Source organism: Eublepharis macularius, chromosome 17 (genome assembly GCF_028583425.1).
Source record: "Eublepharis macularius isolate TG4126 chromosome 17, MPM_Emac_v1.0, whole genome shotgun sequence".
Classification (NCBI taxonomy): domain Eukaryota; kingdom Metazoa; phylum Chordata; class Lepidosauria; order Squamata; family Eublepharidae; genus Eublepharis; species Eublepharis macularius.
Window position 1 is genome coordinate 13428754 of NC_072806.1, and position 14711 is coordinate 13443464.

Here is a 14711-nt window from a genome sequence, read left to right on the forward strand (position 1 = left end):
CAGTGAAACAACACACAATCTAGGAATCATGTCCCGACATTCGTAGGGAATGTGATCAAGGCTGATTTTTTTCTCTTGCTTGTCCATAGCCCATTAACTCAACCACTAAAATTCAGACTTAGCCTTTCTGTCCTGTACATTCAGGCAGGCAAAGGTAGAGCCAGTTTGTTGTAGCGGTTAAGAGCGGCAGGACTCTAATCTGGAGAGCCAGGTTTGATTCCCCACTCCTCCACTTGAAGCCAGTGGGATGACCTTGGGTCAGTCACAGCTCTCAGGAGCTCTCTAAACCCCACCCACCTCACAGGGTGATTGTTGTGAGGATAACAACACTTTGTAAACTGCTCTGAGTGGACGTTAAGTTGTCTTGAAGGGCAGTTTATAAATCAAATGTTGTTGTCGTGAAGAGTATTTCTCCATGCAACAGATTATTAATTTATGGAACTCACTGCCACAAGATGTGATGATCACTGGCTTAAATGATTCTGTTAGAGGGACTGAGAAATTGAAGGAGACAAAACTGTTAGTCCCATTGGCTAAACAGAAGCTTCATCTGCTTACGCTGGGGTTTGAACAGCAAGAGAGCTGCCACTTTGTAAGCTTCCCAGGTGGTTCACTGGTCTAGAATGACCTTTGCTTCTGATTCCATGGGATTCTGGGGCCTCCTTTTGGGATCATGCATTGCAGTTGATTGCTCCTCCCTCCTTCCCTCCCTTCCTCCCTCACTAACAAGCAATGGCCAATTTGTTTGCACCTTGCTGTGTGCACTTGCTGTGAGCACAGCAGTCAGCATGAGAGAAGAAATGTCAAGCCCCAGTGCTCCTGGGTGTGCGCAAGATGCTTATCACTTGCTCCGAGCTGAACAGCTAGCAAAGGTGCTCATTTCCTTGGAGTCTCTGGAATGCGCCTCGGGGTGCGCTTGATTGGGACTACAAAGCATTAAAACTTGTCTGTCTTCCAAAGTTGCTCTAGGATGGTGCAGGCTTTCAAGTTTGACATGTCTCTGATCAAAAGGCTCTTGCTAGGGACATTCCCATTTGTGCATCCTCTCCAGTATCGAGAATCGTGATCCTGTGCGTTTGTATGGCACGTCTGGTGTTCAAAATAGTTCACATGAAGCAACCCTGTAAGACTGGCCTGTATTAATAACCCCATATTGTCGGGAAGGGAGGCTGAGGCTCACAGGGAGAGAGGCATGACTGAGGCTAAATAGTGAGGCTGTGGCAGAGGCAAGATTATTTGACCTCACAACCTCCCAAGGACTACAGACACCAGTTGTCTTTAAAGCCAAAATAGTTGTCCGGGCATTTTTATCGAGCTGAGTGGAAGAGAAGGTGTACAGAATGATTCTTTCTCCGTCTTAGGTGTGCCTCACCTGACTTGGCTTGTCTACATGGCTCCTGATCAAACTTGTAGGAAACAATTACGGCAAAACCTGTTGTTTCCTGGCAGCCAAAGCTGGCTTTTTTCCCTCTCAAAGTCATAAAGGAAATTACCTGCAATCTTCCTTTCTCCCACTTCTTAGATATTGCTGCTTCTTTTTTAAAAAAAATATACGTTCAAAGCAACCTTCTCCCCCCCCCCCCCTTTGTGTTTCCATTCTGGCTGACCTTTATTGTGCATCTCCTGTTCTATTCAGGCCTTGTATCGGCACTGGGAAGGGCAGCTCCTCTCTTTCTTAAGCGGTGCCCTCCTGCTGTGCGGCACATTCTGAAAAGGTCCAGTTTGCTGCAGTTGTTTTGCAAAACAAGTTTGCCGAGTATGTAGATTATCCTTCCTGCAGCATAAAAGCCCAGGAAACGCACTGGTCCCCGTCCAGCAAGCCTTGTGCACGGCATTTGGACGCTGCAGATGTTTTTAAGATCCCATAGCCTCTAGCGTGTCACAAATGAAATGGGGACTTGCTTGTGGGCCCCCAGTTCTCAGCCCAGGGGTCATTCCTTGAGCTCTCCCTCCCTTACACATTGCTGAAGGCTCAATTTTCCCAGCTAAATGCGGCCTTCTAGATGACCTCCACTGATTGAAAAGCCAAGAACATGCAAAAGAATCCCAATAGGGTTGTATATAATATGCCATCAGTAACTCACAATATACCCCTTAGGGTGCGAAGCAGACTCGGTATGGCGTGACAAGGCACCTTAGCGTCCATGAGTATGCATGTTTTATTTACTTCATTTATACTCCCCACCTTTACCCCCAACGAGGACCCGCCTCCATTGTATCCTCATAGCAACCCTGTGAGATAATAGTAATATTAACTGCGCTTATATACCGCTCTTCTAGACAGATTAGTGCCCCACCCAGAGCAGTGAACAAGTTAGTGTTATTATCCCCTCAATACAGCTGGGGAGCTGGGGCTGAGAGGAGTGGCTTACCCAAGGCCACCTGCTGAGTTTGTGGCAGTAGTGGGATTCCAACCAGCAGTGTGCTGATTCGCAACCCAACCACTTAACTACTATGCTTCAGCAGCTCCTGTAATAATAACTGTGCTTATATATCTCTGTTCTAGACAGATTAGTGCCCCGCTCAGAGGAGTGAACAAAGTCAATGTTGTTCTTATCCCTACAATACAGCTGGGGAGCTGGGCTGCGAGGAGTGACTTTCCCAAGGCCACCTACTGAATTCCTGGCAGTAGTGGGATTCGAACCAGTAGAGTGGTGATTCACAGCCAAACCACTTAACCACTGTGCCACAGCAACTCAGGTAGGCTAGGCTGAGACAATGTGACTGGCCCAAATTCACCCAGCAAGCTTCCATGGCCAAGTGGAGATTCGAACCTGGGTCTCCCAAATCCTAGTCCAACACTCTACCTTTACACCACTCTGGCTCTGCTTCAGCGTGTGCCCTGAAGGCAAACTCAGGGGTTTAACTAACTGGGGAAGGAACTGAAATCCTGAAAAATAACAGTGCCCGTGACTTGCCCTAACCAAATGAGAACCACCGTGGTGGAGAAGTTAGCGCAACGGGCTGTGCAAAAGGAAACTTTCCCTGCGTTTGCGGCAAACTATTTACAGGTCTGTCCATTGGCGGTTGCTAACTTAACCTGCCTTGCTTTCTGTCGTGTCCAACTGACGACCTCTGCTTTGGCCAATGCTACAGATAGATAAAGAGTCCTCTCACAGAGGGCCCCGAAACCTGAGAGAGGGAACCCTCCTCCCCTTATTGCTCTGCTTCAGCCATACCATTCCTTCTCCTCTTTGAATGTCCTTACCTACCTTCCTAAGAGCGAAGCTACAAGTGACGCCTTACACAGGTTGGACACTTGTCAGCTTCCCTCAAGTTTTGATGGGAAATATAGGCATCCTGGTTTTACAGCTTGGCTCTCCATTACAGCTGCAAGACCAGGATGCCTACATTTCCCATCAAAACTTGAGGGAAGCTGACAAGTGTCCAACCTGTGTAAGGCGTCACTTGTAGCTTGGCTCTAAGTTGAACAGGGGTGGCCCTACTGTCTGCCTCATCTAGAAAAGAAACTGTCAGTTGCAGGGAAGAACTAATGTGGTTAGAGTAGAATCTGGGAGTCCCAGGTTTGAATCCCCGCTCTGCCATGGCGGGGAGGGGGGGGCGACCTTGGACCATTTACACACTGTCAGCCTAACTACTTCTCAGGGTTGTTGTGAGGATAAAACATAGGAGAGAGGAGCAATATAAGCCTCCATGGGGAAAGATGGGGTAGAAATGAAGTAAATTAAGTAATTAATTGCCTAAATAAAGAGCAGGGCCTTATCTGTTACAGCCCCAAATGTGCTGCCGACTGAGTTTCGTCTGGCTGTATATCAGCAAGCTTTCCTTTTAGTTTCTAGCCCCAAAGCCAGCTGGGAATACTATTTTTGTGCTTTCCAGTCTCTGCCATTCTTTGTTTTATTGTGTTACATTTTTTGTAGTTTTAATATTATGTCGTTCATTACATTTGGAAGCTGCCCTGACCTTTGAAAGACAAGGAGGGTCAGTTAAAGTGAGAAAGGGAACACAGAGGGAGCTGAGGAAATTGGCCTGTTCAGGCCCTTCAGAATATCCTGGAGGGGAAAATTTGATTTGGGATGGAAGAGAGGTAGTTTTGTAGTCATTTATACCCCTCTCCCCACCACAGTTCCCCACAACTCTTACATATAATTATTGTTATTATTTTTGTTATTGGATGGCTGAGAGCGTTTCATCCCTTGTAGGTTAAGGGGGAAATGATTCTCCCTGCCTGCCACATTCCTTTTTAAAACAATGTGCTGGCTTTTATTCCCCAGCCTGCTGTGATAAAGCTTCAGAAACTACATTCCACACCCTTGTGTCTGGAATTCCATTATCTGCCCGAAAAGCAAATCCTTTTCCACCCTGTCTTTTTGTGTACAGGGTCTCTGTCTCTGTCTCTCTGTCTCTGTCTCTGTCTCTCTCTCTCTCTCTCTCTCTCTCACACACACACACACACTTTGGGTGCCTGTATGCTCACACCAGCACATAAGCAATATTTATGATGTGTGACAAGCCACCCATGGCAGAGTTCCTGCCCAAAAGGTGCCACATTACAAGCAGCCCGTCTCAAGCTTTTGAAAAGCGGGGCAGTTTTGTAAATGGTTCCTGGAGGATGACTTTAGTCATGTTCAAAGGCACATGCGCTCTCCATGCGTAGGGGGATGTGGCACTGCGCCAACTGGACCGAACTCCAGACATCAGCAAGTGCAGCCAAACATCTGCAGCGAGCCCAGCTTTAATACAAGCATGCTCATTTTCTGCAACAATATCGATCACACCCACCGAACCAATGCTGTGAATGTTTATGCGCTGAAAGGGCTCCCTGCAGATATTGCATGGACGGGGCCAGCAAACACAATCCTTCACCCCAGAACGTGTGTAAAGTGTACACACAGCTAACAAATCTTTTTCCTCTGAGCAAAATGTTAGTGCCTCTTTCATTAGCCATGCCCAGGGGTGGGGCGGGGAGGACACTGGAGATACTGTTGAACTGATTAAGAGGCTGAGCTGCGAGCCAGGAAGCCGTCTACTCTTGGGGCCTCAGTTTTCCCATCTGCAAAATAGAATGAATCATTTTATTGATGGTGTTGAAGTAGTTACCGAAATGATGGCGGAGCACTCAAAAGTTTCTTGGGTAAGAGACCTGCTCTCCCACACATATGTTATTCTTTGAAGCACTTGGACAGTGCAGTGTGCATCTATCTAGATCATTTTAGATGATATGAAAATTGCTTGCTTGCTTTCAACATGAATACATTCACAAGGAAAAATAGAAAACTCTAATATTGCAATGAATGGTGGATAAAAGTTTTGGAATTTGCGTCAATGGCAAAACTTACTTCCCTGATTAGAGAAAAGACATTGTCTACATTTTTGGCTGAATGGAAGCTGTTTATAGACTTTTTACATGAAATAGATAATAACGATGCGATGATATCTGGATTTATGGATTAAGAATCATGAACAATAGAAAAAAAGAGGGCTCTTATGTTTAACATAGAATAAGCGAGACTTTGAAAATGATATATATCGGAACTCAATTTGTAGTTTAATTTTTGTCCTTTTCTTTTTCTTTCTTTCTAAACTGTACTTTTCTTTTATTATTATTAGCTGTTTGTCTTGTTACTTCAAGTCTATATGTATTGTTAGTGTAGGTTTTTAAAGATTTTTTTATCTTTTATATTTATTGTTTATAGTTTAAATAAATAAATAAAATTTTAAAAAAGAATACGTTCTCGAGGGATGTTTTCTGCCAGTCCAAATATAGTTTCTTACATTTGGAATAATATCCCAGTTGTTCCCACATGCAGGGAAGGACTCGATTGCTGATTACGACGATTCCTTAAATAATCGTTGAGTTCTTCATTGCGAACTCTGAGTGCCGGAAGACATTCCTGAGCCCAAAACGGTCGGCTGCTCACTTCCTCACATTGTCTTCTCTTTTCCTCCCAGTGCTTCTCCGAGAAGAGGTGTCCCAGCTGCAGGAGGAGGTTCACTTGCTCCGGCAAATGAAGGAAATGCTAACGAAAGACCTGGAGGAGACGCACGGCAGCAAATCGACCGAGATCCTCTCCGCCACCGAGCTCAAAGTCCAGCTGGCGCAGAAGGAACAGGAGCTAGCAAGAGCCAAAGAAGCCCTTCAAGGTGAGAGCTGGACTTTCCTTCTCTGCTTGCTTTTCTCTTGCAATGAACACGGGCACCGATCCCCATCTCCGTGGGGATGTTTTGTACATAGGGTGCCTCTGTAAGCCGTCGTTAGAGTTGTTCCAAGCTTGGTTGCCTGAATTGGTGCATTTTTGTGGGTGCTAACCCCCTTCTTTCAGGGATTGTCTGCCCTTATTGCCAAAGTATACTGTTTTCACTGCCCTCGACCTCACTTACCCTCATCACCAATGAAAGGCCCACAAAGGGAAGAGGAATTGGGTTCTGGGGTTGCAAGCACTGTATGATGCACTTTTTCAACCCAGTTCTCCTTTGGCCACTTCAAAGGGAGCCGCTTCTTGGCTGCGTCAAGGTCACCAAAAGAAGCGAGAATTGGATATTTCTGTGGATTTTTTATGGGTCTCCCATTTGTCCTTTATAAAAGCCATCTAAAAGCTGGTGGTCACCACCCCGTCTTGTAACAGCGAATTCCGTACGTTATGTGATGGGTAAAGGAGAGCATTCTATTGTCTGTCTTGAATCTGTTGCTGATCGTTTGGATTGGGAGACTTTTGAGTTCTGCTTTTATGAGAAATCCCTCCCACACTGTCTTCAGTTTGTAATTCGTTATCACACTGAGAAGATTCTGCAGATGGAATCATAGGTTCTCATGTGTACGTTGATGAAAAAGATCCTAATTGCAACGCGGCTGACGGCAGCAACCTTGCCCTCCATTGCTGGGTAGGCCTGCCTCACGGCAAACATCCCACATGCTGCTGTGTGGCTTTGCAGGTACGGAAAAGAACAGGGGGGTTCTCTGTTAATAAATAGGAGATATTAATCAGTTGTTCCCTGTGCTAAACTCTGACAGTCCATCTATCCGAATCACCAGCCGAGAGAAGCTATTTCCATGGCTCGTGCTGGCACAGAAAAGCTGTAAATATAGAATCCAATCCCCCAGCATACTACGTGAAGGTTTCATTCATCAGGTTGTGTTGCAAAAGTTATGGAGAGCTGCCTTCAAATGCCTTTAGATGTCAAAGATAAAAAGGCATCGTGTATCTTGCAAGCAGGTTGATGCAATGCTGGGAGAAATAGGTGATACAATCCAGTACCAAGAAGGCAGTTTCTAAAGGATGAAGAAAAACTCAGAATTACCAGTTCCTTGTCCATGAAGTCTGGCGTGTTCCATATTATTCAGCCTGTAATGTGTTCTGAGAAGAGCCCTGTGGCGCAGAGTGGTAAGGTGCAGTACTGCAGTCCAAGCTCTGCTCACAACCTGAGTTTGATCCTGGTGGAAGCCAGGTTCAGATAACTGGCTCAAGGTTGACTCAGCCTTCCATCCTTCCAATGTTGGTAAAATGAGTACCCAGTTTCCTGGGGGTAAAGTGTAGATGACGGGGGAAAGCAATGGCAAACCACCCCATAAAAAGTCTGCTAAGAAAATGTCGTGTTGCAACATCCCCCCATGGGTCAGTAATGACTCGGTGCTTGCACAGGGGACTACCTTTACCTAATGTGTTCTGCCCTGGATCCTTTTTTAAATTTAACCACAGATCGGAGTTTCATATATACTTTTTTATGTTCTGAAGACTGCAAGGCATTCCATATTATTCTGCAATGCAAAAAAATTAGTACAAGGTTTCTAAACCTCTGATTGTAGAGGGGATTTCACTCTGACACTTGAAAAGATCATGTAAGATCGCAGAGGGGATTACCTGGACTTAACCCGCATTTCTTTGTGAGTCACTGTTCCTGTGCCTCTTGATGGGAAGGAGCAGTGACTGATACAGAGAAGCAGCTGGCATCCACTTAGGAGAGTGGGTAATTTAGCATTAGGGAGTGACTGAGTGACACATTTGTGAAGAAGCCTAGCAAAGTTACATGTTCCCCAGTAATTTTTATTAGACTTAAGAGAAGGAGCAGAGGCAAGAACAGTAAATCATGCAGAGATGCAGCGGTCAACTTCTGCATAGGAATGCTTTAATGGTTTCATTACTTTGCTTGAAGTGATTTTATGGCACTGGCTGATGATGTTTTGATTGATTCCTGGAATTGCTTCGCTGTGATTTTAATTATTCTGCTGCTGTCGATAATATTGGTCTGCTTTTAATGGATCGGCTTGACTGTGATTTTGTATTGATTTTACTTTTTTGTATTTAGTAGGTGCTACTGTACTGCAAGGATATTGCTGTTTTTTAATCTTGCCATTGCATTAATCGTTAATTGTTTTTATGTCTCTTAATTGATTTTCATGTTTATCAATTCCTCTTTGTAAGCCTTCTTGAGCATCTCTTTTGAGTGGCAATGAATAAATACCCCAGATAAACAAAATGTCTTCCTCACAGAAGAGTACAGCTGCCACAACACACAGTTCAGGGTTTCCACAAATCTTAAAGACTAATAACATTTGCTTCAGTAGGAGCTCTCGTTGGAGCTCACTTCATCAGATGTACTAGAGTGCACGTCTACGACATTCAGGCTTAGTTTGGGGATTAGAGGAATTGAGAGAGGGCAGAGATTGAGTCTGAATTGCTCCATTCTTACAGCCAAGTTGTAAACAAATGTGTCATCTTCAGCCCCTGAACATTCTCCAGAACATTGTCTCTATATTAAAATATTTATAAACTATATTACAAGGGAGCTTACAAGTTACAATTAAAAACCTTATAATTTAAAACCAACCATAGATAACTCCAGATACTCCTCTCCACCCAAAAGATACATAGTTTATACCCCATTAAAAGCTCTAGGGATCTCATGGAAGACGTTGTCTATGTGAGTTGCATTGGGGCAGGTGCAGTTTTAAAAAGCTTTTAATGTTTATAATGGTGTTTGTTGTATCTGTCCCCTCCACCCCACCCTTCTCAGTGTTTTTCTGTGGGATATTCCAAATTGGAATCTGTACCGTGTCCTAAAGATGGACTGTTAATTTAGAGAACAAATAAAGGAGAAAGTTCTCATTTCAGATCCAGTAGGTTCACTGGTTTTCCTTGCAAAGACAGCGTGGCTAGCCGTAGCAGAACAGGTTTTCTAGCAGTCAATGGAAAACCATTAAAATATAAACACAAGAAAAAACCTACAGAGTAGAAGATCAAGAATGCAGTCAACATAAAATCCAATTAATTACAAACAGCATAAAATCCAGTTCCTAAAAAGTATGTGGTATATTCATTATGTGTATTTATCTTTCCTTCCCACCCCCCACTGATGCATGATAAATTTGGGGAGTGGGGGCAGGAAAACCATACTTAAGAAAATAAATTACTCAAGCTGGGGGTAGATCAGTTCAGGAATCGCCATTTGCTGCTGGTCATACAACTCAGTGTCAACATAAGGTGTTGTTGTTGTTGTTGTTGTTGTTGGTGGTGGTGGTTGTTGTTGTTGTTGTTGTTGTTATAGTCCACCTTTCTCACCAAAATCCAAGACGGATTACAGTGGAAGTGAAAATGCAATATAATCAATACGTAGGGCATTCACGGAACAAAGTACAATAATGAACAACAGATTGGACATTCAGTGAAAGAGATACAAATGTTTTGCCACATGAAGTGGTAGTGGTGGCAGCCACCTCCCCTCAGAGGAAGTCTATCATTGCTTCTTCACTACCTCAGTTTGCCTTAAAAATAACACAGCAAGCAACTTTCCTGAACTCTCGTGAGATGACTTTCTCACAAGGGATTATTTGAAAGAGAGAGAAGTCGAAATCAACCAGCTTTGCCCTGGCAGCAGACAACCAGAAAATGGTTGCTAAACTCTCAAAAGAACCAGGGCTTTTTTTCAGTGGGAACGCGGTGGAACGGAGTTCCGGAACCTCTTGAAAATGGTCACATGGCTGGTGGCCCCGCCCCCTGATCTCCAGACAGAGGGGAGTTGAGATTGCTCAGTGGCGTGGAGGGCAATCTAAACTCCCCTCTGTCTGGAGATCAGGGGGCGGGGCCACCAACCGTGTGACCATTTTCTCCAAGGGCAGCCCACTGAGTTCCACCACCTCTTTTCCCAGAAAAAAAGTCTTTGGTGCTGCCAGCCACAGCTGCTGGCGAAACGTCAGGAACTACAGTGCCAAGACCACGGCAATACAGCCCGGAAAACCCACAACAACCATCGTTCTCCGGCCGTGAAAGCCTTCGACAATACAATCTTGCAGTAGTTCAGCAACTAGCTGGGGGAAGAGGGGGAGCTTGTCAGACTGCTGTTAAAAAAGGCCTGGGGGAAAAAATAAGATTACCTCCTCTGACTCCCAGGTGGGGGTGACAGCCAAGCAAATTCTGTCTGAGGGAACCACCTCAGGTTCTCTTATGATAGAGCCAGCCCTGGCGCAATCGAGTGTGCACAAAAGACAGGTGAAGTGGCTCTTAGGCCCAGAGGACTGTGTTGATTGGCACCAGAACTGTTTGGCTGCTGTGTCTGGATGTGCTTTTTGGCTACGCTTCAGAAGCTCTGACGGCGCTTCTCTTTTGCGTGACTTTCCGTCCCTGACACGCGCTCAGCGCTGGCCGAGTTGTTCGTAACAGATGTTAATTCTCACTTGGAGATTGGAAACACCCGGCCAGTGCTGTCGCATCCTTTGATGAATATTTTCATATTAAAAGCTTCCAGACTTGAAAAAGAAAAGGGGGAAAACCTGCTGATATGCCACTTTCCCTGAGCCCCTTAAACTCCAGAGATCTGCCGAAGAAGAGTTTATTTCATAGTTGCCTGGATGCAAATACAGGCTTAGTCTGCCACCTTTGAGGTTTATCAAAAGGGATTTGGGGTGAGGTTTTTGAAAGTGTGTTTACAGCCGTTCAAAGAATGTGATCGAGTGTTTGTACGTGCCTTACTCTTGGATGGGGGGGGGATTCTTTTTGGATTTGGAGGAAATGTGGAAAGATCTATGTGTAAACCACTTGGATAAAAACTGGGACCATTTCAGAGTTTTCTACTCTGTTGTCTTAACCCCAAAATCTCCATTTTAATATAGTTGGTCTCCAGTGTGAATTGAATCTTTTTTTTTTTACGTTTCCCATCATTTTCTATTTCCTGGCACCAGTATTTTCCCATAAAATGTAAACACGTGGCAATGTTATTTGAGCATCAGTACGTCAATATTATACATATGAATGGCACACACAAGTCAGTGTGGTGTTGTGGTTAGAGTGCCAGAGACAACTAGGTTTGAACCCACACTGTGCCATGGAAATTTGTTGGTGATTGTGAGCCAGACACACAACTCGCACCCCAACTGTCAGGCTATGGATGACAGGATATAGTAGACAGGTCCCTGCACCATTGCAACAAGAAGTCCAGGCTCTTGGTTAAATGGTTTTATTCAGAAAACCAATCTTTTCCATATATATTTCCATAATGTTACTCAGAGGCAAGAAAGCATCTCTGCAGTACATACTTCCTTGATAGGAATGAAAACTTGAGGAAAGTACAGCTCTAAATACCCACTCATTTCCCCCCTCCCAGCTAGACAACAGGTTTGCGTGGGAAAGGGTCTGGGCAGGGCTGGCGCCATCATTGAGGCGGTGAGGGGGGCGCCACAGGCACTGGGGTGCTGGAGGGGGTGCCAAAGGGGGTGCCGGGGGTGGAGGCATGCTCCACGGAGCTGGCGTGCCTGGCCCGCAGCTGCCACCACACACCCCCAGCCAGGCACAGCAGCTGCGAGCCAGGCACGGCAGATGTCTGGGGCAGCATGCAGAGCGCGGGCAGCCTCCACGCTCCATCCCAGCCACCCGCAGGCCAATGGGGCCGGATTTGCTGTGTGATGATGCCATCACGCAGTGACGTCATCACGCAGTCCGGGGGGGCGCACGCACACTGTGTGTGTGCGCACGTGGGGGTGGCCGCGGGCGCCAGAAACCCTGGCACCTGCGGTGGGTCTGGGAATGCATGAAAGTAAACTGTAACATTTCAGACAGTACGAGGTCACTTCAGTGAGCTTCAAAGAAACGAAATAACACAGCTGGGTTCCCAGGCTGTTAGAGAAATGAAAGTGTTAGAGCATTTGCAAAATGCAAACAAGGTACAGCATTAGCAGCGTTCGCAATGGTTCAACAAGGGACAGTATTCACAATGGTTTAACACAGAACAATGCTATGGATGTAGGGGTACACTACAGACATGACACTAACCTCCCTCTCAGGGTTGATGTAAACATAAATTGGGGAACAGACAGCAAGGTAAGCTGCTTGCAGGAAAGATGAATGTACAAGAGAGATTGTACATGGAAATTCCACATAAGTATCACAGAACATGTGTAGACAGTAGAAGCGAAAGTAAAGAACCAACCCTGATTTATTATTTATTGTTTAGATATTTATACCCTGATTTTTCTCCCCAATCAGAACTAAAGCAGCTGCTCTTCCCTCTTCCGATTTATCCTTGCAACATCAACCTTGTGAGATAGATTAGGCTGAGCGAGTAACTGGCCCTCGGTCATCCAGCGAGCTTCAGACAGAGTGGGAATTCAAGCCAGGGTCTCCCAGATTTTATTGCAAAATTTTAACTGCTATACCATACACAGTTAACAAAGATATGGGCGAACAGAATTTGGAGATGCTCTTGGACTCAGTTCTACCACTGGATAAACAGGTGGGAGCTGTGGCCAAGGTATCTTTTACCAGCTTTGACTGGTTAGCCAGCTGCGGCGTTTCCTGGGCAGAAAAGCTCTGGCCACTGTGACATATCCTCTGGTTACATCTAGATTAGATGCCGTGTGTTTGGAAACTTCAGTTAATGCGTAATGCTGCAGTCAGGATGTTGGCTGGAGTAGGTCATAGGGACCATATCGCTTCAGCCTTGAGGTGCTGGTGTTGACCTTTAAAATCCGATGTGGCCTAAGACCAACATACCTGAAGGACCACCTATTCTATTACTAACCAACCCAACTGTGTAGGTCATCTTTTGTGGCCCTTCTTCGGGTGCCCTCGCCTTCTGAGAACAGGTGGGCAGCAACCCTGAAGAGGGCCTTCTTGGTCGTGGCACCAGAACTCTGGGACTCTGTCCCCATTTTGTTCTGTGGCTTTCCACCAGTGGGCAAAGACTTTTAGGTTTCATCTGTCATCCGCTCAGTGGCCCCTCCTCCTCTGCCTGTGTTCTGATTGTTTTTAAGTTTTTGTGTGTATCTTTTAGTTTGGGTTTTAATTGTTTTAAGACTGAGTTTTTGTTTGATTTTAATGATTTTTAAGACGTATTTTTATTAAATATGCTTTAGTCCGATAGCTGCTTCGTGGGCCCTGATGAGGGCAGAAAGGTAGGATATAAATTTTGTAACTAGATGAATAAAATGAATAGGTGGTCCAATGACAGAAAGCAGTTTTGGCCTTTTCAATTGATCTAATAACCAAAAAGAAAACTCACTGTAACCTTCTAACTATTCCAGTCTAAGACACAAGATTACACTAGATATAATAAATCAAAATTCCAGCATACAACCAAAGAATCATAGACTGGAGTAGTTAGGTTACAGTGGGTTTTCTTTTTGGTTATTGGTTTATTACCATAACTCTCTTTTGTGGTGTGCTCTCCAATTGATTTGGCCCGAAAGATGGAGCTTCTAGGTTGGCCAGACCTTCTGTCTGTTTGGTCAACGGAACAGTGCGTTGTGCTTGCTTTCCAGCCCTCCAGCTATCAGGGACTCAGCTGGGGTGCGGCCACCTGTTGCCCCCGCCCGGCCCTCACAAGCAACACGTTTACCCAGTTGCGCTTGTTTAAGCTCCTTGCAGCCTGCTTATCCAGGTTCTCTTTCTTGGTAAAAGGTGGCTCACTTCTGGAGTGTCGCTGTTTGCTTCCTTCCCAAGGCCTTCTCAACTTCCATGACCCCAAGGCTGTATTTTGGTGCCAGTCTGATTCCTCAGCCTCCCTTGCTAACCAACATGGGCTGCATTTCTTCATTTAGAACTTTTTCTAACCCCACGTTTCTCGCCTACGGTAAGTAATGCCAATCAAATGTCTCTAGCGATGCTCATCGTCCAAGTTTCTTCACACATGGAGCTGTCGTATACTCAGGGCTTTTTTTCCTGGGAAAAGAGGTGGCGGGACTCAAGACTGCACAATGATGTCACTTTGGGTCAGCTGGAACAAGGGAGGAGTTTTTTTTAAGTTTAAATCGCCCTCGGCGAAAATGGTCACATGGCCGGTGGCCCCGGCCCCCTGATCTCCAGACAGAGGGGAGTTTAGATTGCCCTCCGCGCCGCTTGGTGGCGCAGAGGGCAATCTAAACTCCCCCCTGTCTGGAGATCAGGGGGTGGGGCCACCGGCCATGTGACCATTTTTAAGAGGTGTCGGAACTCCGTTCCACCACATTCCCATTTTTAAAAAGCCCTGTTTATACTGAATCAGAGCATTGGCCCATCAAGGTCAGTATTATCTACTCGGACTGACAGCACCTCTATGGGGTCTAAGATGGTGGTCTTTCACATCACCTACCACCACCTGGTCCTTTTATTTGGAGATGCCAGGAATTGAACTTAGGACCTTCTGCATGCAAAGCAAAGACTCTTGGATCGAGGCACATTCCCTCCCTTCCCTCTTGGAGCAGCTTGGCTGCCTTTTGGGGACTTATGAATGGAGCTGTCTGTGGGTGGGCACTCTGTAGGCCAGGGCCAGGCGGAAGCTCCGAA

The 14711-nt window shown here is 45.6% G+C and overlaps 1 protein-coding gene across 3 annotated transcripts in view; it reads left to right on the forward strand.

Moving 5' to 3' along the window:
- KAZN (kazrin, periplakin interacting protein) overlaps nucleotides 1-14711 on the forward strand; it is a 247524-nt gene that overhangs the window by 193114 nt on the left and 39699 nt on the right. For all 3 annotated transcript variants that reach the window (XM_055001008.1, XM_055001009.1, XM_055001010.1), the window contains exon 2: nucleotides 5914-6105. In XM_055001008.1, coding sequence (XP_054856983.1) covers nucleotides 5914-6105 — 192 coding nt within the window. The remainder of the gene's footprint in view (nucleotides 1-5913; nucleotides 6106-14711) is intronic.